Source organism: Chiloscyllium punctatum, chromosome 16 (assembly GCF_047496795.1).
Source record: "Chiloscyllium punctatum isolate Juve2018m chromosome 16, sChiPun1.3, whole genome shotgun sequence".
NCBI lineage: Eukaryota > Metazoa > Chordata > Chondrichthyes > Orectolobiformes > Hemiscylliidae > Chiloscyllium > Chiloscyllium punctatum.
The window spans coordinates 7631003-7657835 of record NC_092754.1 but is presented as its reverse complement, the minus strand read 5'-3'; the positions used below and the strand labels follow the sequence as shown (position 1 = coordinate 7657835).

General features: G+C 43.3%; 1 protein-coding gene across 2 annotated transcripts in view; it reads left to right on the top strand.

Annotated features, from left to right (window-relative positions):
* The window catches only part of ca6 (carbonic anhydrase VI), a 32134-nt gene extending 7080 nt beyond the window's left edge, over positions 1-25054 (top strand). Inside the window, exons 5-9 of one of the 2 annotated variants that reach the window (XM_072586146.1) lie at positions 5241-5307; positions 7277-7434; positions 15268-15391; positions 15481-15573; positions 23027-25054. In XM_072586146.1, coding sequence (XP_072442247.1) covers positions 5241-5307; positions 7277-7434; positions 15268-15391; positions 15481-15573; positions 23027-23643 — 1059 coding nt within the window. In that variant the 3' untranslated portion in view covers positions 23644-25054. Of the gene's footprint in view, positions 1-5240; positions 5308-7276; positions 7435-15267; positions 15392-15477; positions 15574-23026 lie in introns of both variants that reach the window. The other variant, XM_072586145.1, reaches the window with a different exon arrangement.
* Positions 25055-26833: the final 1779 nt, after the last annotated feature.

The following is a 26833-nucleotide window of genomic DNA, read 5'->3' as shown; positions in this document are numbered from 1 at the left end:
GATCCCTAGGGGTTCCGAACTTAGCTATCAGCCTCTGCTCGGCCACTTTTCTATGCTGCCTGTCCTGAAGTCCACCTTGGAGGATGGTCACCCGAAAGTCCGAGGCTGAATGTCCTGGACCACTGAAGTGTTCCCCAACTGGGAGGAAACCCTCCTGTCTGTTGGTTGTTGTGCGGTGCCCATTCATCCGTTGTCATAGCCTTTGCTCGGTTTCCCCAATGTACCATGCCTCAGGGCATCCTTGCCTACAACATATAAGATAGACAACGTTGGCTGAGTCACATGGGTACCTGCCATGTACAAGGTGGGAGGTATCCCCATGTGTAATAGTGGTATCTATGTCCACACTCTGACACGTCTTGGAGTGTCCACCGTGACAGGGTTGTATGGAGTTGTCCTGAGAGCCGGGCAGTTTGCTACAAACAACAATCTGTTTGAGGTTTGGCGGTTGTTTAAAGGCAAGTAGTGGAGGTGTGGGGAAGGTCTTGGTGAGGTGCTCATCCTCATTGAAGATGTGTTGCAGGTCACAAAGAACATGGCGTAATTTTTCAGCTCCTGGGAAATACTGAACAACGAAGGGTATCCTGTCGGTTGCAGCACGTGTCTGTCTCCTGAGGAGGTCATTACGGTTCCTTGCTGTGACACGTCGGAACTGGGGGTTGATGAGTTGGGCATCATACCCCGTTCTTGTGAGGGCATCCCTGAGTACTTCCAGGTGTCTGTCACGTTCCTCCTCATCTGAGCAGATCTGGTGTATGCGTAGGGCTTGTCCATAGAGGATGGCTGTTTTAATATGTTTTGGGTGGAAGCTGGAGAAGTGTAGCATTGTGAGGTTGTCTGTGGGTTTGCGTTAGAGTGTGGTGCTGGGGTGTCCATCCTGAGGCGTGGTGCTGAGACCTTCCCCACACCTCCACTACTTGCCTTTAAACAACCGCCAAACCTCAAACAGATCATTGTTCGTAGCAAACTGCCCGGCTCTCAGGACAACTCCATACAACCCTGCCACAATGGACGCTGCAAGATGTGTCAGATTGTGGACATAGATACCACTATTACGTGTGGGAACACCTCCCACGTTGTACATGGCAGGTACCCATGTGACTCAGCCAACATTGTCTATCTTATACGTTACAGGCAAGGATGCCCGGAGGCATGGTACATTGGGGAAATCGAGCAAAGGCTACAACAACGGATGAATGGGCACTGCACAACAACCAACAGACAGGAGGGTTTCCTCCCAGTTGGGGAACACTTCAGTGGTCCAGGACATTCAGCCTCGGACTTTCGGGTGACCATCCTCCAAGGTGGACTTCAGGACAGGCAGCAGAGGAAAGTGGCCGAGCAGAGGCTGATAGCTAAGTTCGATACCCATAGGGAGGGCCTCAACTGGGACCTTGGGTTCATGTCACATTACAGGTGATCACCATTGCACTATACACACACAGATACTCTTACACACACACACACACACACACTCTCACACACACACAGGCACTCCTATACACACATACACACAGACGTGCACACAGACACCCACACACACCCTTATAGACACACACACTCCCACACTCACACATGCACCACCTCACAGACTTAAGACACTCTGCACTCACTACACACACACATACACTTTCTCACGCTCACAACCCCCAACCCAGACAGACATACACACACAGACAAAGACCCACATGCACACATATATTTTGTGGGGTGAATTTGTACTTGCAGAGTTACATTGTACTTTGCTCAAAAACTGCATGCATTCATGTAGAACTCTGAACTCAAAAACTGCATGAATTTATGTAAAACTCAGTTATTTCACTTTTTAGATTAGAATCAATCTAAACATCATGGCATAGACAGAGAACACAGGGGGTCAACACCTTCAACATATTGTCTAGCTATCACCATTGTTAACAGCTAACCTGAGAATGCAACTTTTTAAAAAAAATTTGTGATTTACACATGAAAGAAGTGAAACTATCACTGTATTCTAACAGATGAAAGGCTTAACAGACAATCAATTTTTCAATAGATAATTTCAGTTACATCACACTGCAAATTTTTGCTATAAATTCTGTGTGTTAGGATTGAGCCCTCCACTATCACCTGATGAAGGAGCGACGCTCCGAAAGCTAGTGTGCTTCCAATTCAACCTGTTGGACTATAACCTGGTGTTGTGTGATTTTTAACTTTGTACACGCCAGTCCAACACCGGCATCTCCAAAATATATTGATGTGCTTCAATCTTTGAAATGCAATGGCATACTGTACCAGCTACCTTGCTAAAACAGCCTCAATGAATGGTTAACCAAACTGTTTTTGGTCATTATTGGTTGAGGAAGGAATATGGGATCACTATTTGATAGCATGGCTATAAAATGCAGTGTGTCAACATTTGGCAAGATGCTTCTTCCTTCCAACATCCTCCACGGGGAGTCAGGTCTCTCTGTGCAAGTCACATTTCACCGTGGGAGTGACATCTCTGTGGGAGTCATGTCCTTTTGTTGGAGTGACGTCTCTCTGTGTGCGTCTGTTAACGCTGAGGACCATTATCCTCCATGTGGAAGGAGTCAGCTCAAGCCAACAGTGTATTAAAGAACAGAACTGGAGATAAATCACATGTTAACTCATTAAAATGAATTGCTTCACAAGACAAGCAAAACATATAAACAGTTGGAAAGTCTAGCATTATAAAGCGAAGGTTGCCATAGAGTACATGTTGCATACAGTAAGATAAATCATATAAACTTCATATCTCTGAGACTACTCTTCAAATAAGTTGAGTAGATTAGAAAGAGGTGTAATTAATTACACAAAGGGCTGATATCATATACTATAGATCAGAAGTCACATGACACCAAGTTATAGTCCAACAGGTTTGTTTGAAATCACAAGCTTTCGGAGTGCTGCTCCCTTGTCAGATGATTTCAAATAAACCTTTCGAACTATAAACCTGGTGTTGTGTGACTTCTGACTTTGTCCACCCCAGTCCTACATCGGAACCTCCTCAGTGTACTTTCAATGTTGCAAGGGTGCTTCTTAAGATGCAGAAATAGCACTAGCATCACTGCTGATCTTAGTGAAGTGCAGGATGAGTAGGACTGCATAAATATTAAAACGTCAGTCCTAATTCCAAACCAAAAACACTCTACTGACACAAAACAACAAAACTCAGGCACAAATCTGATTGGCCATCAAAATAGAAAACTGCTGCCAGTGCCCAATGGATCCAACAATTTCTGGCCAGGAAAAGGTGGATGACCCAGGGGTGAATAGTCATTATTAACTGTACAGATTGCTGATGATGCCACGTAGTGGTGACAAATGACTATCAGGGGTGGGATTGGCAGATTGTGAGAGCAGAGTTGAGAGTGTGTTGCTGGAAAAACACAGCAGGTCAGGCAGCATCTGAGGAGCAGGAAAATTGACATTTTGGGCTGGAGCCCTTCATCAGGAAATGATGAAGGGCTCTGGCCCAAAACATTGATTCTATTGCTCCTCGGATGCTGCCTGACCTGCTGTGCTTTTCCAGCACCACACTCTCAACTCTGATCTCCAGCATCTGCACACCTGTCTCCAGGTTGTGAGAGTGGATTACTTCCCCTCCATTCAAAGAATATTCTCTGACAAAGGAGAAGGATGGAGCAGGACTATGTGAAGGGGTTTGGAAAAAAGCATTCAACTTAACCTCCAAACAAGGATGAGTTCAGTGTGGACTGTGAGCTTGTTTGTTTCACCTGAATTGAATTCTGCAACGATACATGTGTTGATGCTGCATTTTGTGTTATCAAGTACCCAAGGTTGTATGCATACAGTTAAGAAGATACGTTGTAAGGGGGTCAGTGACTCCTGCACTGAATTTTAATCATGATTCACATGGGACTGATGTAGATTACATTGGAGTCAACTTGGAGAAAACTGGTTACTGCTGGCTTTTGTCCCTATTCTTAATTAGTGGGATCAGCTTGTTAATTAAGTGCAACATGGACTGTTTTATCTGTCAATTACGAAGCCTATTTCCAACTTAAAACAGCACCTGAATGAATCAGGCAGCCCATACTTGGCTTAGCGAGCTTAATGTCATTGCAATCTGGATGGGTTTATCACAGAGCAATAAAAGCTCATGGATGGAAGAAAAAGATTGAAAAAGAAGCTGTTATTGATCCACTGCCACAGCTAGAGCTGTCAATGAGGCACATGTTTTCACTATTTTGTATTTAAGGAGACTTGCAATCCGCCTGTATCAATTACAGTGGAATATACATTAAGCAAAGGGCAACTCTCCATGTGAGATAATAAAAACTGACAGATTATTAACAATCCCCAAATCTTCTTTCAGCAGGAACCGTAAGCAAACCTCTTCAAAAAAAAATCCTATCCTGCTGCCTGTAAATTAACTTGCCCCAAGTGCTCTTCCCCTCTCATCCCTGAATATGTTCACCTAGATTAACTCCAGGATCCAGCTACATCTCAATAGTTAACATTCTCACCCTTGTTTTTGACTCTTGCTGTTAATCTGTCTGTAACCTTCTCTAGCCCCATAACCTCCTGGAGATTCTGCATTCTTCCCTGATTTTCTTCCCCCTTTAATCAGATTTCAGAGGCAGCTGTGTTTCCTGGTGCTGAGACCCTAACACTGTATAATTCCATCCTAACCCTCTTTCTCAAAACTTACCTCTTCAATCAAACTTTTCAATATCTCCTTATCTGGCTTTGTGTCTGGTTCTGATGGATAATGCTCCTGTGACATGCATTTGGAGTCACTATATAAATTCAAGTCGTCCTTTGATTTTATAAGCCTTTTAAAGGAAACTACACAGTGTCTTGCATTGGTAATGCACTTGTGACAGGAGAGTGAAGTTAATGGGCAGAGAGGTAATGAAGGTTCCAGTACGTACACTCCAGAATCATACAACATGGAACAAATCTTCCAAAGACAAAGCAAATCACATTCAAATAAAGCAATTATTTATTTCTACAATATTGAGACCATTTCTAGAGTCCTCCTCAAATATTCTTCCAAATCTTCAACTTCTAAGTTTCCCCATCCAGTCTTCCTGCAACTCCTGCTCCCTCTAGCTTTGCATTCATTTTATCCCGTCAAAGTCCTTCAAGATGTCAAAAGTGTTGTAGAAATCTAAGTTGTTGTTGTGTAAACACAGCAAAGAAATATCATCAGGCTTTGGCTGGGATGTGTCTGTTTGTGATTTTCTGACTGGAATTTGGTCTTTTCTCAGGATGGACACTTCGAAAACACATACTATAGTGACTTCATATCCAGCTTAAGCAAAATCAGATACGCAGGTACATTACTTTCTCGGCAAGCTTTTCAACCTTTCTGGCAGTCTGTGCTATTGTAAGTACAGTTCCTACTTAAGAAAGAACTTGCATTTACATGGCACCTTTAAGCATGTTCAAAAGAGCTTTTAATGTGGAATTAGGGTTTTAATGAATGGAAATGCAGCCTTTAATTTGTACAGGATGGGAGCCCCCACAACAATAATAGAATGATACAGCACAAAAGCACAATTGTGGCTTTGTGTCTGGTTTCTGGTGGATAATGCTCCTGTGACATGCATTTGGAGTCACTATATAATTGCAAGTCATCCTTTGATTTTGTAAGCCTTTTAAAGAAAACTACAGTTTCTTGCATTAGTAACTTACTTGTGCCAGAAGAGTGAAGCTAATGGGAAGACAGGTAATGAAGGTTCCAGTACTCACATTCCACAATCATACACCATGGAACAAATCATGGCTGACACTGCACAGTCCTGATCTATACTTCCCACATGGGAAATAGATAAGAAAAAGGTAAAAGCTCATGAGATCCAGGCTAACTTGGCAAGGTGGATCCAAATGATGGGAGAAGGCTGTCTGTGTAATTGGAGCCCCATGTGCAGGGTGTACCCCAAGGATCAGTGCTAGGTCCCTTATCGTCCGTAGTATTCATAAACGACATCGATGAGAATGTGGAAAGGATGGTAAATGGGTTTGTGGATGACAGGAAGATTGGCCAGGTGGTTGGCAATGAGGATATTGGGTTCCAGGAGGATATAAACGGATGGGTCAGTTGGGTAGATCAGTGGCAGATGGACTCTTACCTTGATAAATATGAGTTGATAGAAGGAACAAGACAAGGGACTACTCAATGAATGGCAAGACATGAGGAACTTCAGAGGAACAGAGGGATCTCAGGGTGTTTGGTTAGAGAACCCTGAAGGTAGCAGATTGGTTAATAGGGAGTCAAGAAGGCATACGGGATGCTTGCCTTTATCACTCATGACATATATTAATAAGAGCAGGGAGGTTATGATGGAATTGTACAGGACAGCCACAGCTGGAGTACTGTGTGCAGTTCTGGTCACCACAGTGTAAGAAGGATGTGATAGCACTGGAGAGGGTGCAGGGGAGATTCACCAGGATGTTGCATTGGATGGAGCAGTTTAATGATGAAAAGAGACTGGATAAGCTTGGATTATTTTCTTTGGTGCAGAGAATGTTGAGGGGGACCTGATAGAGGTGTATAAATTTGAGGGGTGCAGACAGAATGAATAGAAAACCCTTCGTTGAAGGGTTAGTAACAAGAGGGCATAATTTTAACGTGAAGTGCATGAGGTTTGGAGGGATTTTAAGGAAAAACCTGGTCATCCACAGAGTGGTGTGGATTTGGAATGAACCGCCTGGAAGGATCCTTGAGATCTTTAAAATATAATTGAATGAGCACTTGAAATGTCATAACATTCTGGCCTAGTGTAGAAAGTGGGACTAACGTGGACAATAATATATTTTTGGCAATACAGATTTGATGGACTGAATGGCCTCTTCTGTACTGTATAGTTCTAAGATGCTATTGAAAATCATTGCAATAGACAATTAGGTGCCACTAATTTACACATTAATATAAAATATCATCCTTACAGAAATGAAGATTTGATATGTTCGGGCCCTTGACTGCCAAATTATTTCATTAATAAAAAGAGGAAAATATGCAAGAATTTTTTCACACAGTATAAATAGATTTCCTTTTAATGTTGCCCATCTGCTTAATTCATCTTTCAGTAGAATGACAAAGCAAATTCGGGCGTCTAAATTTAATCCTGGAGGTTCACTTTAAGGCCTGTGGACATGCAGTTAGACAGTTTGGGAATGGATGGTTACCTGGGAGAGCCTTTAGAAAGAAATCACAAACAACCTGTAATGTCTGACTTCATTTTTTGCAACATTTATATTCTGTATGACTAGTGATGCTGTTCATTTTTCTGTTCAATTTCAGGGCAATCCACAGAAATACAGCCGATAGACATTACCACCTTGCTGCCTCATAACCTCTCAAACTTCTATAGGTACAGAGGATCTTTAACAACTCCACCTTGTTTTGAGTCAATAATCTGGACCATTTTTGACACACCAATTGTGCTCTCATCTAATCAGGTAAATTTGACCCACTGCCTTTTACATTGCTCTGTGATTGTGTGATTGGCAATGAATGTGCCAAGCTGTTGTGATCTGAAGCTCCAAGTTACATGACACCAGGTTATAGTCCAATAGATTTACTTAAAATCACAAGCTTTTAGAGCACGGCTCCTTCGTTAGGTGAAGTCCTTCTGACTTCTGACTTTGTCCACCCCAGTTCAACACCAGCATCTCCACCTCTTAAGCCCCAAGATCAGTGCAAGATTGATCTTCACAATATTTAGTCTTTTCTTTTAGCAAGGCAAGTTTTGTTTTAAACCAGACTTATTACTCTCCCAATGTAAGAGCCGAAGAATGAGAAATAGGAACAGAAAGTAGGCCATTTGGCCCCCTGACCCTGGAGTACCATTCAGTATGGTCACTGTAGTGATTGTAACAAGGTCAGCCAGATGGATGTCATAGAATATGAGTTCCGTGATTGGGGCTGTTAACCTGGTCCAATCAAGAAGCCCTGGCTGACAGATATAAACGGGAGTGTCAGAGGTTCTGTTCACTCTTAGAGTTGGATCAGTGTCCAGGACTCTCTGCATGTAAATAAGATTTGGTGACAGTATACTGGCCCCTGTGGAGTTATTTCACAGTGTTTAGTGGCAATTGATATCTAAAAAGTGAAGAAAGTGTAAAGCAGAGTATATGTTTGGATGTTAGCTTGCTTTTTGAGTCCATCACTGAAAGTAATATTTTACAATTTAATGTATTCATTACTTGCTTTTGTTTGGACAGGAAGAGAATTTAATTATTCTCTACAATCTGAGGAAGGGCTCTTCAAACACTGCTGAGAATTACTCCAGCTCTCCATGGAGTTACTGAGAGGGGATGAGTGCAGCTGCTGTGTGTCTTTCCTCTCTTGTTAACACACTAAAGGTCACACAAGAGTTTGGCATATCTTGGATCTCCACAATGATTCCCTTGCTCTCTATAAACATTAGCCCAGAGATTCTGGTTTTGGGGATAGGTGAGACAATGCAAAGGCTGGACCCTAAATGTGTAAATGAAGGGTGACTTGGTGATGGGATACCAGCCTCTGTGGAGATATTTCAGTCAGAGAGTCATGGAAGTGTACAGCACAGAAACAGACCCTTCAGTCCAACTCGTCCATTCCGATCAGATATCCCAACCTAATCTAGTCCCACCGGCCCATATCCCTCCAAACTCTTCGTATTCATATACCCATCCCGATGCCTCTTAAATTTTGCAATTATACCAGCCTCCACCACTCCCTCTGGCAGTTCATTCCATGCACACACCACCCTCTGCGTGAAAACATTGCCTCTTAGGTCACTTTTATATCTTTCTCCTCTCACCGTAAACCTATGCCCTCTAGTTCTGGGCTCCCCCAACCCAGGGAAAAGAGTCTATTTATCCTATCCATGCCCCTCATGGTTTTATAAACCTCTATAAGGTCACCCCCCAGCCTCCGACACTCCAGGGAAAACAGCCCCAGCCTGTTCAGCCTCTCCCTATAGCTCAAACCCTTCAGCCCTGACAACATCCTTGTAAATCTTTTCTGAACCCTTTCAAGTTTCACAACATCTTTCCGATAGGAAGGAGACCAGACTTGCACGCAATATTCCAACAGTGGTCTAACCAACATCCTGTACAGCCGTAACATGACCTCCCAACTCATGTACTCAATACTCTGACCAATAAAGGAAAGCATACGAAACGGCTTCTTCACTATCCTATCTACCTGCGACTCCACTTTCAAGGAGCTATGAACCGGCACTCCAAGGTCTCTTTGTTCAGCAACACTCCCTAGGACCTTACCATTAATGTATAAGTCCTGCTAAGATTTGCTTTCCCAAAATGCAGCCCCTCACATTTACCTAAACTAAACTCCATCTGCCACTCCTCAGCCCACTGGCCCATCTGATCAAGATCCCGTTGTAATCTGAGGTAACCTTCTTTGCTGTCCACTACACCTCCAATTTTGGTGTCATCTGCAAACTTACTAACTATACCTCTTATGCTCACATCCAAATCATTTATATAAATGATGAAAAGTAGTGGACCCAGCACTGATCCTTGTGGCACTCCACTGGTCACAGGCCTCCAGTCTGAAAAACAACCCTCCACCACCACCCTCTGTCTTCTACCTTTGAGCCAGTTCTGTAAATTCTCCCTGTATTCCATGAGATCTAACCTTGCTAATCAGTCTCCCATGGGGATCCTTGTTGAACGCCTTACTGAAGTCCATATAGATCACATCTACTGCTCTGCCCTCATCAATACTGTTTGTTGCTTCTTCAAAAAACTCAATCAAGTTTGTGAGACATGATTTCCCATGCACAAAATCACTATCCCTAATCAGTCCTTGCCTTTCCAAATACATGTACATCCTGTCCCTCAGGATTCCCTCCAACAACATGCCCACCACCGAAGTCTGGCTCACCGGTCTATAGTTCCCTGGCTTGTCCTTACCACCCTTCTTAAACAGTGGCACCACGGTCGCCAACCTCTCGTCTTCCGGCACCTCACCTGAGACTATCGATGATACAAATATCTCAGTAAGAGGCTCAGCAATCACTTCCCTAACTTCCCAAAGAGTTCCAGGGTACACCTGATCAAGCCATGGTTGGTCTTTTATTTCAACTCCATTATCCTACCTCCTTCTCCATTCCCCTTGATTTCCCGACAAACTAAAGGTCTTTCTATCTCAGCTTTAAATCTACTTCATGACAGAACATCCCCAATCCTCTGGGTGAGACAATTCCAAAAGAATAAGAGTATCCTGAAGAAACTCCCCCTATCGAATTCCTGTGTGATTGATCCTTTACTGTGAGACCATGCCCTGTTTCCTAGATTCTTCATCCAATAGATACTACCTCTCTGTGTCTACCCCTTCACGATCTTGTCTGTCTCAGTGAAGTATCCAAGGAGGTAGTTGACTGTACAAATTAGGAGAGTTTCCAGGTCTGAGCTAATCAGCCAGCCTCAGCTGAGAGCAGCACTGACAGTTCCAGAAATAGAAAACTCGCTGGATTCTCAGTCCTGATTACTATTTAGGGAGCTGGATGTTATGCAAGGTTGGACGTCAGGTAAAGACGGGTCAGGTTTAGCTATGAAGTGCACCCTCTGCAAACAGGCTGCTGATTTTATCGAAGGGCACAGTGTAGAATGAATGAGCTCATGCTTATTGCTGCCAGCAAGTGCAAGTCGGTCCTTTGGTAATGGAAAGGAGAACGTTAGGGAGGGCTGAATGAAAATGAGGTCAAACTATGGCTCACTTTTATATAGTGCTCTGAGAATGCCCCCAAGTCATTTTACAAAAGGAGGGAGACTTAAAGATGGACATTTTATTTATCATTTATAGACTCCACTGACACATAAAAGGCTAAATAGAATTTTGCAATAGGCAGGCAGCTCTGTATTTGTCCGTGTAGTTCAGTAAGCAGAGTGAGTGAGCAACTTATGTACTGTGTTTGGGATTTCTCTGCACTGCTCGTGTGCAGGTCCCTCTTCTCCCGGGAGGGAATAATGGCCAACATTTCCAACCACCAGGCTCTGTGTATGCAACTTCAAAGAAAATAATAACATATTAATATACAAAACAGTTTTTATACGGACATGTGAATAAAGGATCAGTCGTTCAAAATGATTGAGTCTGCTCTGTCATTCAATAAGATCGTGGCTGATCCAATTACAGGAGGTCTCTGATTTATGAACATTTGATGATCAATCATACATAGGAGCACTATCCCATACGGGGGTACAATGTTTAACATCCAACATACAAGCATTTCCTGATTGACTGTTTTATATTGTCCTGCACTGTGTTCCAACTTGCGTACAAATTGATTCGCAAACACACTCAAGGATGGAACCCGTTTGCAACCCGGGGTGTGTCTGTACTCCATTTTCTTACCTACTCCAATAACCTCTCACCCCTTGCTCCATCAAGGATATATCTATTTCTGCCTGAGATATTGTCAAGTACTCTGCTTTCACTGGCTTTTTGGGAGGAGAGTTTCAAGACTCATTTTTCCTTTGGGAATCTTACCTCCTTATCTTGTCTAAAATCAACAAGAGCTTGAATCCAAAGAGAGAATGCTGGAAAATCTCAGCAGGTCTGGCAGCAACTGTAAGGAGAGAAAAGAGCCGACGTTTCGTTTTGACAAAGGGTCAGTTAGACTCGAAACGTCTTTTCTCTCCTTACAGATGCTGCCAGACCTGCTGACATTTTCCAGCATTTTCTCTTTTGGTTTCAGATTCTAACATCCGCAGTAATTTGCTTTTATTAAGAGCTTGAACCCGGTAGGAACTCTTTCTTGCTTTCATTTTAGGCACAGGATTACGAGTAAAGTCAATAAAAATAGGAAGTTCCAGTCTTACTCAAGATTGGGATACATTCGGACTCTAACCTCATAGCTTTAATGCATTGTCTGAGCTAAGATGTCACCTATTTTTTATAAAACCTTATCTCGAGAATGTGACTTGAAAGAAGTTCTGGGATTTACATATTAATGAACCAAAACCCATTCTAAAAGATGAAAGACTTAACAGCAATCTAGGTTTGTTCAGTAAGAGGCTGAGGGGTGAGTGACCTTATAGCGGTTTATAAAATCATGAGGGGCATGGATAGGATAAATAGATAAAGTCTCTTTCCGGGAGTGGGGGAATCCAGAACTAGCGGGCATAGGTTTCGGGTGAGAGGGGAAAGATCTAAAAGAGACCTAAGGGGCAACTTTTTCACGCAGAGGGTGGTATGGAACGAGCTGCCAGAGGAAGTGGTGGAGGCTGGTACACTTGCAACATTTAGAATACATATGGATGGGTATTTGAATAGGAAAAGTTTGGAGGGATATGGACTGGGTGCTGGCAGATGGGACTAGCTTGGGTTGGGATGTCTGGTCAGCATGGACGAGTTGGACCGAAGGGTCTGTTTCCGTGCTGTACATCTCTCTGACTCTATATCATTTCAGTTCAATGACACTATGATCTTTTGCTATAAATTCTGTGTCTTATGCTCTTATACTCAACAGCTACCTGATGAAGAAGCAGCGCTCCAAAACCTAGTGCTTCCAAATAAACTTGTTGGACCAGAAACTGGTGTTGTGTGATTTTTAACTTGGTCCACCGCAGTCCAACACCAGCTCCTCCACGTCAATTCTTTCAGCCAAAGAGGATGGTCAGCTCCTCACAATGTCGGAATGGCTGTGGTCCCCTTGCCTGAAAGTTAGTTTTCATGCGTTCTGGGAACAAAACATTTATTTTCCCAGACATTGTTACATGATGCCAGATAACCAGCTGATGTCAGCTTATCAAACACACGTGCCTCAGTAGTATTTACTGTCACCTCCGAATTGTCCTTAATTATTAGAAATTCTTTATGTTTGAGGGAAATGAAATATTTGTTGTAACAGCCATTGTGCGAGGTCTCATGCTGCGCAGGACATTCTGGAAAGATTCAGTGCTAAAGAGATCAAAATGCTGCAAATTATTTACCTTTCAGTGGCGAAGCTCACTTGAAAATGTGTGGGTTTAGTTTGTGGGTGAGAAGAAAGAACAAGAACAAAGAAAGTTACAGCACAGGAACAGGCCCTTCGGCCCTCCATTGATCTAGATCCTCTATCTAAACCTGTTGCAAAGAAAATTACAGCACAGGAACAAAGGACATCATCAAAGGCCTGCCTCTCACATCCTTTGTGTTTGAAAAAAACTTGCAAAAACTCAGGCATGGCAAACCAGCCGTCTTCTCCAGCTGCTTAAACTGTGCCCCAGTCAGAAAGCAATGGAGTTCTTCTTTTATTTTCTTAATTCTTCCATGGGATGTAAGAGACCCGAGAAGGTTTGTTGCCTATCCCTAATTGCCCTTGGCTCCAAGTAGCTTGCTCGGTCATTTAAGTTCGAGTCGACAACATAAACAGAAAATGCTGCAGATCTGGTGGCAACTGTGGAGAGAGAAACTGAGTTATTGTTTTGGGTCCAAAAGAGAAAATGTTGGAAAGTCTCAGCAGGTCTGGCAGCATCTGTAAGGAGAGAAAAGAGCTGACGTTTCGAGTCAAAGCTTTGACAAAGGGTCAGTTAGACTCGAAATATCAGCTCTTTGCTCTCCTTACCGACGCTGCCAGACCTGCTGAGATTTTCAGCATTTTCTCTTTTGGTTTCAGATTCCAGCATCCGCAGTAATTTGCTTTTACCGTTTTAGGTCCTCCTTCAGAACTCAGTCAACAGCCAACAATACTGTACGCCAGACTGGGTCAGATTAGGCTGAATTATAGTTTCCTGAAAGTTGACATGCAATTATCTCTGAGCAGCAGACATGCAGCACACACTGTCATGCCAATTTTATTAGGAATTATAAAACTGCTACATGTATATGCAGTACCACTACATTCCTGCTGGTGGTGCTGCTGAGATACAAGAATCAGCAGGAACTAATATGTTCTCAGAATATTGAGGTGACAGCCACAAAGTTGGACAAAGAGCTAAAACCTTGCATTTTTATCATAGCTTTCATGATTGTGTTGAAGCACCTTGCAGGAAATTAAGTAGTCTGAAGTGGAGTCACTATTGTATTGCATGAATCCTGGCAATGGACTCCCATAAACAGTAATGTGATAATGACAATATAATTTATTTTTGCAAAGATGATTGAGGCATGACTATTGGCCAGGACGCTGAGGATAGTTTCCCTGCTCTTTCTGGAGATGGTGGCATTGGATTTGCATCCCTCCAAGCAGGCAAAGGAAGCCTTGCTTTAATTGCAAACAAAAACAGAAATTGCTGGAAAAACTCAGCAGGTCTGGCAGCATCTGTGGAGAGAGGAACAGAGTTAGCGTTTCGAGGACAATGCCCCTTTTTCAGAATACTGTCACTGGACTCAAAACGTGAAGCTTGTTTCTCTCTCCACAGATGCTGTCCCACCTGGTGAGCTTCTCCAGCAATTTCTGTTTTTGTTTGTTTCAGATTTCTAGCATCCACAGTTCTCTGTTTTATTATTCTCAGTTTAATGCCTCAACTGGAAGAAGTCACAGAGAGCTGCAGAGACCAAGACATTGAGTGTATTTAAGATAGAGATGGCTAGGTTCTTGATTGGTAAGAGGATCAAAGGATACAGGGAGATGGCAGGAGAATGGGTTTGAGAAACATATCAGCCATGGTCAAATAGTGGAATAAACATGACGGGCCAAATGGCCTAATTCCGTTCCTATATCTAATGGTCTTATCAGAGCCTACTGTTGGCCACAGTTGGAGTACTGTGTGCAGTTCTGGTCGCCTCACTTTAGGAAAGATGTGGAAGCTTTGGAGAGGGTGCAGAGGAGATTTACCAGGATGTTGCCTGGAATGGAGAATAGGTCGTATGAGAATAGGTTGAGAGTTCTCGGCCTTTTCTCGTTGGAACGGCGAAGGATGAGGGGTGACTTGATAGAGGTTTATAAGATGATCAGAGGAATAGATAGAGTAGACAGTCAGAGACTTTTTCCCTGGGTACAAAAGAGTGTTACAAGGGGACATAAATTTAAGGTGAAGGGTGGAAGGTATAGGGGGGATGTCAGGGGTGGGTTCTTTACCCAGAGAGTGGTGGGGGTATGGAATGCGCTGCCCGTGGGAGTGGTAGAGTCAGAATCATTGGCGACCTTTAAGCGGCATTTGGATGGGTACATGGATGGGTGCTTAATCTAGGATAGAAGTTCGGCACAACATCGTGGGCCGAAGGGCCTGTTCTGTGCTGTATTGTTCTATGTTCTATGTTCTATGTACTTGCCAACTAATCAATTCTCAGCTCTCATATTGTACACATGTTGGTTTTCCTCCTTTTAAAAACAGTATGTTGATGTCTTGCTGCAGATCAGGCTATTGGAGACTTCTGTGCTGGACTGGGAAAACAAAACTTTGAGAAATGATTATCGACACGCACAACCTGTCAATGATAGAATTGTGGAAGCCTCTTTTCAACCCGCCCTGATGAAAGGTGCGATAATAATTGTTTTTAACTCAAAAGTACTAAGTTTACAACCACACATGAACTGAAATTATTGTCACGCTCATTTTCTTTAGCAGGTTCCTGCTATCTTGAAACAATTCATGAAAAGCTGGACAAAATTGAAGGGATTCTGAACCATGTTGACGCAAATTCAGAATCAAGACTTACAGGTAAATAATCAAGGAGTGTAATTTCTCATTACTGTCAGGAGAAAGAAATGTCGTGAAAATATTTTAAAGTTGCCCTGCTCAGAATAAATGACAATCCTTACTGCATTCTGAATAATGAAATTGTAATTACAATTTCTAACTAATTTGAGGAGAAGTTTCTTCACCAAGAGAGTGCTGAGCCTATGGAAGTCACTGCCACAGAAAGCAGTTGAAGTCAAAACATTGGATTTTTAAAAAAAGTTAGATATAGTTGTCAGGGTTAAAAGGTACAGGGGAGAAAGCAGGAACGAGGGACTGTGTTGGATGATCAGCCATGATCATAATAAGTGACAGAGAAGGCTCAAAGGGCTGAATGGCCTACTCCTGTTCCTATTTTCTATGCTTCTCTGTAATGGTGAGTGATAGGATGTAGGTACAGTCAGACCCTTTGCATTTTGTTTATTCAATCATAGTGTTATGAAGATGTGGGTGTACTGTACCTTTAAGAGAGTTAAAAGCTAACAGAACTACCTGACAGCACCAAGTGAGGTATCAATAAGGTGACAATGTAACATTTGGTTGAAGATTAGATGGGTTTCCAGGAAACAACTAAACAGATTCAAATTAGGCCAATCAGTTTAAATTATATCCTGAAAAATAACAAAGTCCAATCAAGTTTGAATTTAGTTTATTGACAATCCTAAAAGCCAATGACACAATCTAATATAAGGCCGGGGAAAATTGAACAGTTGGGAGGAGAACTGCCAAGCCAACATCTGCAGATTGCTGGAGAATAGCTCTCTTAAAGGTACCTTTATTGATCCGTGACCTGTGAAGCAGAATCTCGAGGAAGAAAAGAAGACACGGGAAGATCTAAATAGAAGATTCGACAGCTAGTTGGTTTTGAAAACTTGAATTTTTGGTAAATCTTAAATTGGGGGCTTTTATCAGACTAGTATAAAAAAGGGAAGGTAAAAAGATGGATTAAAGGCAGGAGCTGTAGATAGTTGTTAGTTAATTATTTTCTGTTATACTTTAAGTTGTTAATTTTTACTTTAAATAGTTCTGGGCCTCTTGAGTTTTCACAGATTATTGCACAGGATAAACCTTTCCTGTGTTGCTGGTTTAAATTAAGCAGAAGGGTTACCCCGTGTCGTAACAATGGGATGAGGGTATCATTGGACAGCCAATGATTATTGCCCATTCCCTAACTGGCCTGGAGGACTGGGTAATGTTGTAATCCATGGTGGGGTAGGGATATCTTATGGGACTGCTGGGAAGAGAGATTTGGGATTTTGACCAAGCGTTAGTGAAGAAACAGGCTCCAAGTCAGGATGGTGAGTGACTCAGAGGGGAACTTGAAAGGGGTGGTATTCCCAAGAATCTGCTAGCTTTGGTTTTCAAGGCCCTTATGGTCTGGTAAGACTATGGAGACTTTACAATAGAGAAAAGGTGCTACATAAATCTAAAGCTACCATAAGGCTGTTCTGTCAGTAGAGAGACAACTGGTCGTGGTTTAACCTGAGGGTCACCATGTCTTAGCTGAGGGAAGAGGTTGAGGAGAGTCCTTCATGATAACCTCAGCTGGTGCAGGAATTGAACCCACACTGTTGGCATCACTCAGCATCGCAGACCAGTCGTCTGAGCTTACTGAACCCCAACCCCTCCGGTACCATATGGAAATATAAGCTTTTAGTGCTGTTCTTTAGTGAACTGAAAAGTAATCATTGAAAAGTGTGGCGCTGGAAAAGTACAGGAGGTCAGGCAGCATCCAAGGAGCAAGAGATTCGATGTTTCGAGCATAAGCCCTTCATCAGAAAAGCATTCCTGATGAAGAGATTTAGCTCAAAACATCGACTCTCCTGCTCCTCGGATGCTGCCTGACCTGCTGTACTTTTCCAGCGCCACACTTTTCGACTCTGACTCTCCAGCGTCTGCAGTCCTCACTTTCTCCCTGAAAGGTAGGAGGGCTGAGCTCTGAAGCTGTTGTTAAAGTGTGCACCGTGAAGATGTTTCGCATCTACTCCTGAAGATGGCAGTGAAACATTGAACAACCTCTGTCTTCCCATAGCATCAGCAGCATCTTCTCTCTCTGGGTCATTTAGTTCATCATCAGTCTGTCCCTGGGCTTTCTGCTTCCCGGAGTTCCCTCCTTTTTCTCTCTGTTCCATGCACTGAGGGGACATGCCTTTGCTGAAGGGTGTCCATCATTGCTATGATACAGCTGGAAATCTGGAGCTGATAAAGATTGCCAGGAGAGAGCTTTTACAAGTGCCATGTCAGTTGGAAACTGACTGATGTGCATTTTAACCCAATCTATCTATTTTGCCTGTAATATTTCATACCCTTGTTTAACAAAAATCCACCAAATTCCTTTGTGAAATTTTCAATTCACCTTGGTTCAGTAGTATTCTTTTGGGAGACCGGATTCCAGATTTCCAGGACCTTAAGAAATGCTTCCTGACATCAGCCTGGGCGATAACTTTGAGATTTTGGAACCCCACTGTGTGACTCCTCCACCAACAGATAGAGTTTATCTCTTGCTAATCCAGCAAATTCTTTAAGCGTCTTGCACACCTCAAGTGGGTCAGCCCAGTACATCTTCAAAACGCAAAGGAACTCAAACCTAATTTGGGGAACCTGTCATCATTTAACCCAGCTGCAGGTAAAACTCACAAAGGTTGAAAAGCTCAGACACATGAATAAAGAATTCTCTTTCAACAGAACGGGGTTAAATTGGCAAATGGCACATACTGGTTCGAGACCTCTTGTAGGTACTTTTACTCAACCTGTTCAGTGATGCTTTGACACACCTCTGGAGCAAGTAGTACATGAACTCAGGATCCCTAGCTCAGAGTAAGGACATTACCGGTGCACCACAAGAGCCCCCACCCTGACATCTCTTACATATTTCAAAATGGAGGGAGGTCAGCTGGGGCAGTTTGGAATAGTGCAGGATTCTACTAGAATATGACTCAGGACAGAATCTAATGATGCCTTCAAGGCAAATGCGGATATGGGGGGCATTTAATCAGCAGAGATATTGGTGAGTGGGCTTCCCTATCTAGGTGCAACCCCAATTAAATCCAGGATGAGGTGCTTTGTGAATAGCCTAACCCACCTGCTGAGGGTCTCAACATGCTACTGCTCTTGGTGATGTCAACCCAACAGTGGATGGGGCCAATGGAGGAAGGAGGGGGTCTCGTAACATTGGGAAAGCCACAAGCATTCCTGTCCAGAGTCACTTGTGGATTCTGGGATGTGGGAGTTCCTCATTCCGGAGCTCCTGGTGCCCTGTTGAGGGGTTGGACATCGAGAAATGGGAATTGTTGGGAAGCACCCTCATTGACAGCCCTTGGTGCTGCCCTCCCCTGTTTTTCCCATGACCCCACCACATGGACCATCAACCCTCACTGACCCTATGGCCTGGGCTAAAACCTGTCATGGTTGGAAATGAGCCTACTGGAAATGCCCTCCCCTATTTTGAAGTGTACACGCTTGATGAGTTGTACCAGTATGTACTATTTTTGCATTTTAACCATTTTTTTTCCCCTCTGGGCTGGAATACAGCAGATACATTGGGCCTCAGGTACATTGCATCACCTCCCAGTGGGTACTACCCTTCAATAGAGTTGCCAATCTGCTGGCAACTCTTGGGTTGGCCACTCTTTCACAACCTCCTCCCCACTTCCCCACTGGGAAAAAGATATTGGTTCTTGATTCTGGGTCTGCCATTGAACAGTCAAGTGTCCAGGTGCCACTCAGTATGGTGGGCTTTCCCCCGAAAAGGGGCTACACAGAGGGATACATCACAGAAAAAGGTCTTTCAGCCCAAGGAGTCTGACTCAACTGTAAACAAGTCCCTGACTGTTCTATTTCCCATTCACCAGCACCAGGCCCATAGCCTCGTATGCTTTGGCATTGGAAGTGTAATTCTACATTGTTCTTAAACGTTATGAGGATTTCTGTGGGGAAATGGGGAAGTGCCATGGTTTATCCCTGGGGTGAAACTCAAGGGAAAAAGAATCAGGACAACAGGAAGTTCAAACATAAAAATTTTATAGAACACTTTTTTTTCCCCTCAGAGGGGTGGTAGAAATATGGAGTGTGCTGCCTGGGACGGTGATGCAGTCAGGTCCTCTTGCAACAGTTAAGAAGCATCTGGATGACCACTTAAAAAACCCAGGTGGAGTGGGCTATGGAACAAGTGCAAGTACATGGGATTAGTGTAGCTTGGTGTTTGTTGGTCAGCATTGATATTGTGGGCTGAAGGGCTGTTTTCTATGCTGTTTGATTCTATGACTTTAGGTGGACTTGGTTACTGCTGTAGGAGGAGGAAGAAGATCCCACTTGGAATATTTAGGCCTCTCTTGACCCATTTTCCCTCCTCTTTCGGATCACAAGATTCTCTGATAACCAGTGTTTTCACTGAGTGCTGGACAAGTTTCCTTCTCTCCCTGCTGATGGCACCTTGCTCTCCAGGAATACTAGCCCATTCTTCCACCCTCTCAACAGCAAGTTGCCACCTCTTGGCCAAATCCACTGAGGGTGAGGGCTGATGGAGGCTTGGAGACGGGTGCCCTGTATTAAAGTGGCCTGGGTCTCTATGTCGTCAGGACCAAATCTCATTTCATACCAACTCAGGATCAGCTACAATTCAAGTTCTCAAATATTTGCTCCCTTTGGGATTGAACCCAAATTGGAAAGAGGAGTGGCTAATATTAAATCTGAAATAGATAACTTTTTGTGAAACAAAGTTACTCAGGGATTTGGGCCAAAGGCAGGTATTCAGAGGTAGGCAACACATCAGCCATAATTTCATACAGTCACAGAGTCGTAGAGCTGTACAGCAGGAACAGACCCTTCGGGTCAACTCGCCAAGCCGATCAGATATCCTAATTTTATCTGGTCCCATTTGCCAGCATTTGGCCCATATCCCTCTAAACCCTTCCAATTCATATACTCATCCAAATGCCTTTTAAATGTTGCAATTGTACCAGCCTCCACCACTTCCTCTGACAGCTCATTCCAAACACGCACCACTCTCTGCGTCCAAGGTCAGCTATGAATTCATTCAATGGTGGAACAGGCTTGAGGGGCTGAATGGCCTACTCCTGTTCCTGTATTCCTGTGATGCAAATCTAGCCAGAATAGCAAGCCAAGGTAAAAAGAGAAAACTGTCCTTTGGAAATAAATGCAAAATTTTCTGGAGTTGTACAGAGGATGTTGCCCTCTGCAAGAGAGAAATTCGTCAACATTTGGCAAAACATCAACCAGTCTTTCCCACTTATATACAGATTGATAGCTATCATTGAGGTTTGACTTCTGAGCTAACAGTAGATTTGGGTGCAGTGCTGATAATCTGTCACTAGATGTTAGTGTAATACCTTCTAGAATTCAGATTTAATTTAGAGAACTTGCTGGAAAATTACTGCACAGTCCTTCACAATCTCACTGGGACTGAGATATGGGGGATGGGCCAAATAGGCTGGAAATGCCAGATACCATGAAAAATGAAGAATTGGGTTGATGGAATGAAATGGAGAGATAACGATTGGCCAAGATTCATTCTTAAATACCTGATGATCAAAAGGAAAAGCAAAAACCGAGTCAAAAGATCGTAGGAAATTTAGTTAAACAAGGAAGGTGTCACTTTGACTTTGGGAACCAATGTGAAACAGATGATATCGATTCAGCTGCCCATTATTCACTGCTCCTGATTTTCATTTCCGTTAATGTAACTGGGACTGAAAATGGGGAGAGACGTGGATAATGGCAGTGTTATCCCTCACACATTATATCGTCGGAAGTCAGAATAATCCACAATGAACTTTAGTTCAACTAGAATGCAAAGAGGAGGCTGAAATTATGGGTGAGTGGGGTATATTTTCATCTTCACTGAGTGATGTCTCACAAGGTTTGCCACAGTAGAAACACATAAGGTTTTGATCTATACCTGGCAGAAGTCAGACTGTACCTGGAATGATGGCCTAGTGGTATTATCTATCGAGCCAGATAATGTTCTGGGGACCTGGGTTCAAATTCTGCCGTGGCAGATGGTGGAATTTGAATTCAATAAATATCTGTAATTAAGAGTCTAACGATGACCTTGAATCCATTCCTGATTATTGGGGAAAATCCCTCTGGTTCACTAATGTCCTTTAGGAAAGGAAACTGACCTCCTTGCCTGATTCTAATCTAAAAAGTGAGTTACCAAGTCTTACTTGAGTTCATGCAGTTTTTGAGCAAAGTACATTGTAACTCTGCAAGTACAAATTCACTGCACCACATGTATGCATGTGGGTTTTTGTGTGTGTGTGTCTGTCTGGGGTGGGGGTTTGTGAGTGTGAGAGAGAGTGTATATGTGTGTGTATGTGAGTGTAGAATGTCTAAGTCTGTGAGGGTGTGTGTGTGTCTGTCTGTTTGTCTGGGGTAGGGAGTTGTGAGTATCTGTGAGAGAGAGTGTATATGTGTGTGCATGACAACTACGTTCAAGGCTGAAATAGATTTCTAATCAGTAAAGGGAATCAAGGGAAAAGGGAGGCCAGTGGAATTGAGGGTTATCAGATCAACCATGATCTCAATGACTGGCACAGCAGATTTGATAGGTTGAATAGCCATAAGCTCCTACACCTTATATTCTTATAACCCTAATCCTTTAAAACGAATAGAATAAAAATCCATATTTTTATCTTTAATTTGGATCTAGGCGGGGATCTTCCCCCACCCCACCCATGGTATGAGATGAAAATCAATCCCTCTTGTATTTATTGCTAAGGGGAAGCGAGTCTTTGTGGGAAAAGAGATTTTGAGATAAAAGAGTGATCTGAATTTTGTGAGATTTGATGAAATGGAGTTATGGGCAAGAAAATTAGGCCTAAACTCTTGGTCGGTGAAGAGTAAAATTGTAGCCATTGAAGGTAAGAGATGTAGATGTTGATCAGAGTTTCTGAAGACGTGAATTAAAATTGACTTGTCAGATAGAGAAACTGAGAGGGCAAACAGACTGTTCATATTTAGCATTAAATTGGTAATAGCCTGGTAGGTTCCTGCTAGATATTTTTCATCAACCCATTCAACGATATTATAACACAACTGTGGAGCAGGTAGATGCAAACTCGGGCCTTCGGGTCCAGAGATAGGGACTCTAGCACTGCACTGCAAAGCCCCTTGTAGGTTCGTGCTGAGAGAGAGAAGCCTGAAGTCAAAACAGCGCAATCTTGAGTATTTTTCTGAGAGTTAATTCTCCAATTGAGGTTAATTCTCCAATTGAGGACAAATTTAAAGAATTCCACACTTAACTAATTGATTTGACGTTGGCACAAGGAGCAAAGTGCTGACTGTATTCCATTTTTCAGTGCTGATATTCCTCATCCCTAGAAGTAATACTTGATTTAACAGAGAATGATGTATACTTTAGAAGCAGAGTGAGTAAAAATAGCTAATATCACCCTTTCTTCAATTATTTTTGCAGGCAGCAAGTTGCCTTTTTATCCCAGTTTTCACTTCTGTGAGGAAAGCCTTTCAAGTTACGTTCAGATCCAGACCCTTTGCAGCATGAATCTCAGTTCCTTTACCATCTGCATGTTGGTCAGAACAAGAGATGTCCAGCCAAGAATTCTTCTGTCGTATGCAACAGCGGATAGTGACAACGAACTGGTCATCTCTGTGGGTTTCGACTGGGGGCTATGGATTGGAGGGCATTTTGTGAACATGCCATTGTCTTTCAGTCCAAATGAATGGGTGCACTACTGTGTGACATGGACATCTCAATCAGGGGCTGTGGAAATGTGGAATAACGGGCTGTCAGGAAAGATCAATTATCTTAAGAAAGGGTATATTATTAAAACTGGTGGTACTGTGCTGCTGGGTAAAGATCACGATGGCATTGTGGACATGTTATCTGATGCTTTCATTGGTGACATTAGCGCTGTTAACATGTGGGATTATGTCCTCACTCCCTTGGAAATTCGAAATATAATGGAATGCCGATACAGGTGGAAAAGGGGAAATGTTATAGGTTGGGGGAAGAGTTCCACAACAGTGTTTGGTGGGGTTAAACTTGAAGAGGATAGCACTTGTTTGGGGTAATTTATTTCCATTACAATGTGCTACATGGGGCCAGGGAAATATTAATCAGTTTACCTTTAGCACAAATCCGTGGTTTGGGAAAGTAGGTACAGTTTTAAATTTACAGATTGATTTTGAGAATCACTAGTAAATGGGTCACAAAAGGCTACACATTGGGTAGACAGGTCATAATTATCTCCATCATTAAATGTGGATGACACAATTGTGGGGAGCCAGACACATGTGGTAATGTTACTGGATGAATAATCCAGAGCCAGGCTAATGCTTTGTGAACATGGGTTCAAATCCTACTCAGCAGGTGGTAGAACTTAAATCCAGTGAATAAAATCTAGGGTTGAAAGCTAGTCTGAGTAATAATGGTCATGAAACTACCATCAGTCGGTATAAAGAACCCATCTGCTTTACTAATGTCCTTTAAAGGATGGTCTTGTGATGCAATGTTAACACACCTGACTCCAGATCATCAGGAATGAGATGAAGAGCGTATGCTCAGACTCTCCTGCTCCTCGGCTGTGCTTTTCCAGCACCACTCTTTAGACTTGAAATGTCATCATCTGGCTACGGACCAAATGCTGGAAAGTGGGGCTAGTGTAAACTCAAGAGTAGCATTTTGTCAGTACAGACTTGATGGGTGAAAGGCCTCTTCTGTACTGAGTTATTCTATGATAAAGAGAGAAACAGCTAAGACAACTGCTTGGGACAAAGCATTTTTAAAAATATCCACTGGGAAGTAATACAAAAGAAATAACAAAATGTTGAAGAAACTTCAGTTTTGAAGACATCATTTGGACTTGAATCATTAACAGTTTCTCTCTCCACTGATGCTGCGAGACCTGCCGAGTTTCTCCAGCACTCTGAGTTTGTTTCAGACTTCCAGCAACTGTGGTATTTTGCTTTTATTGAAGTAGAGAGGTGTATCATTTTCATCATCAATCTACAACTGATAGGACACAGTTTAGGAGCTTAAAGAATTTATTCAGTTGCATGATTTTGTATCAAACTCAAAAGGGTTGCTGATATTTTTACCACAATTGCTTTGAACAATACAAAGACTGGAAATTTCAGGGAATTGATTTAAACAGCAGAATTCAAACTGTTCACAGTAACTTGTTAAATTTTAGCTATGACATATAGGGGTCTTAGCGACACAGGCTGTGGTCAGAATTAGGGTGGCACCGTGGCTCAGTGGTTAGCACTGCTGCCTCACAGTGCCAGGGATCTGGGTTTGATTCCAGCCTTGGGTGACTGTCTGTATGGAGTTTGCACATTCTCCCCGTGTCTGCATGGGTTTCCTCCCACAATCCAAAGACGTGCAGGCTAGGTGAATTGGCCATGCTAAATTGCCCACAGTGTTCAGGAATGTGTAGGTTAGGTGCATTAGTCAGGGGAGAATGTAGGGTAGGGGAATGTATCTGGGTGGGTTAGTCTTTGGAGGGTTAGAGTGGATTTGTTGGGCTGCAGGGCCTGTTTCCACACTGGAGGGGATCTATGGAGAATTGTGCAGGAGATCAGGTGGCACCTATCTCAATTTCGGAAGCAGCTCAAATTTTTCATGGTTTTGGCATTTCATACAGTCCGCATCTGCATCTTGCCAATTAAGGTGTATTATTACTTTTTAAACCCCTTGTTAACAACCTAACTCATCTCATTATTATTCAGCTTTCTGTCTTTCATCATACACAGTTAGATATTGGGAACTTGACATGGAAGTCAGAGCAAGAACCTGGCGAATTTAGCTCGTCACTTGCTCTAAGGGAGCTCCACATTGGACACTGGACACCACCTTCTCAGGGCATGCTCCATGGGCACTGGCCACGCGTACCCCGCATTGATGGACCACGGGCATCTGACACAGTCCAACCATGCCATGCTGACCCAAAGTCTCAAACTAAACAGTTCCTGCTTGCCTGTGTGTAGCCCATATCCCTCCAAACATTTCTTATTTATGCACCGATCTAAATGTCCTTTAAATGTCATAACTTTACCCACTTCCTCTGGAAGTTCATTCCACACACAAACCACCCTCTGTCTAAAAAGAATTGCCCCATGTCGTTTTTAAATCTTTCTCCTCTCACCTTAAAAATATGCTCCCTCGTCATAACATGCGCCAGCCTTTGGGGACACTCACAGCACATCTATGATCCACTTACAGGTCGTTTCTGCACTGCACCTCATTGTAATACTACTGAAAGGACACCATGTGCTCAGGGACACGGGGACTGGACCAGCTTGTGACTCCAGGCTGTTTGCTTGCTTTCACAGCGCTCACTCACTCTGAGCCTTATCTGGATGCTCACAACATCCCTGCCTTGTGTTGCCTTACTTCGCCGTAGTGCACTTTGCCCCCTCAGTCAGAGATACCAGTCTCAAACTACTTCTGACTTGCTATGTCACTCAGCGCAGACATAAAGCCAGGACACTCGTCCAGACTGTCAGCAGTCCTCAGTCAAGACAAGGGGAACTGTCTTTACTCAAGGAGTGTTGATAACAGTAAACCACAGGTGGGCTGCGTTGCCAGTCCAGGGGCTTGGACCCAGTCAGTCAGGCACTCAGGGTGGTCAGAATCAGAATGCTCTCCACATGACGGGTGGGGAGGTAAATGTTGGGCAGCCCACCATCCTTCTTGATTCTGTTTGTCCTGTGGGGGAAGCAACCACCTTCAGTAGTGAGAGACAAAGAGACAGCCATTATGGGAGATGAAAGTGAGTGGCACAGCTATTATAGTTGGTGCAGTTGGGGGGCACGGAGACCCAACTGAGTGGGCTGCAAAGATTGGTGTTGGGGGATTGGAGTGTGAGAGAGTGGAAGAGATGTTGCAGGCAATAGTGAGAGTGGTAAAGCATGAGCCCTTGGTGTGAAGTGGGTGCAGTGGTAGAGATAGAGTGAGTGTGAAGTAGCAGAGAGATGTGTGGTACACTGGTGAAGAGGAGAAGGACATACTTCTGACAAATCTGTACATTCCTCCAGGTGGCTGAACCTGTACCGACCCAGTCTGGTGTTGTTTGGTGTTGTGCCCCTCAATGCTGGTCCTGAGGAAAGAGGTAGTTCCATCTCTGCACCACCCTATCCAGCAGGATCTCTGGATCCCTCCCAGAAAGCAGGATGTGATTTCTTCCTTTCTGCCACGTCTGGGACAAATGTCAGGAACGGTGCAGGGCAGCTCCAGACTGGCAGTGCCTTTCCCAGTGTG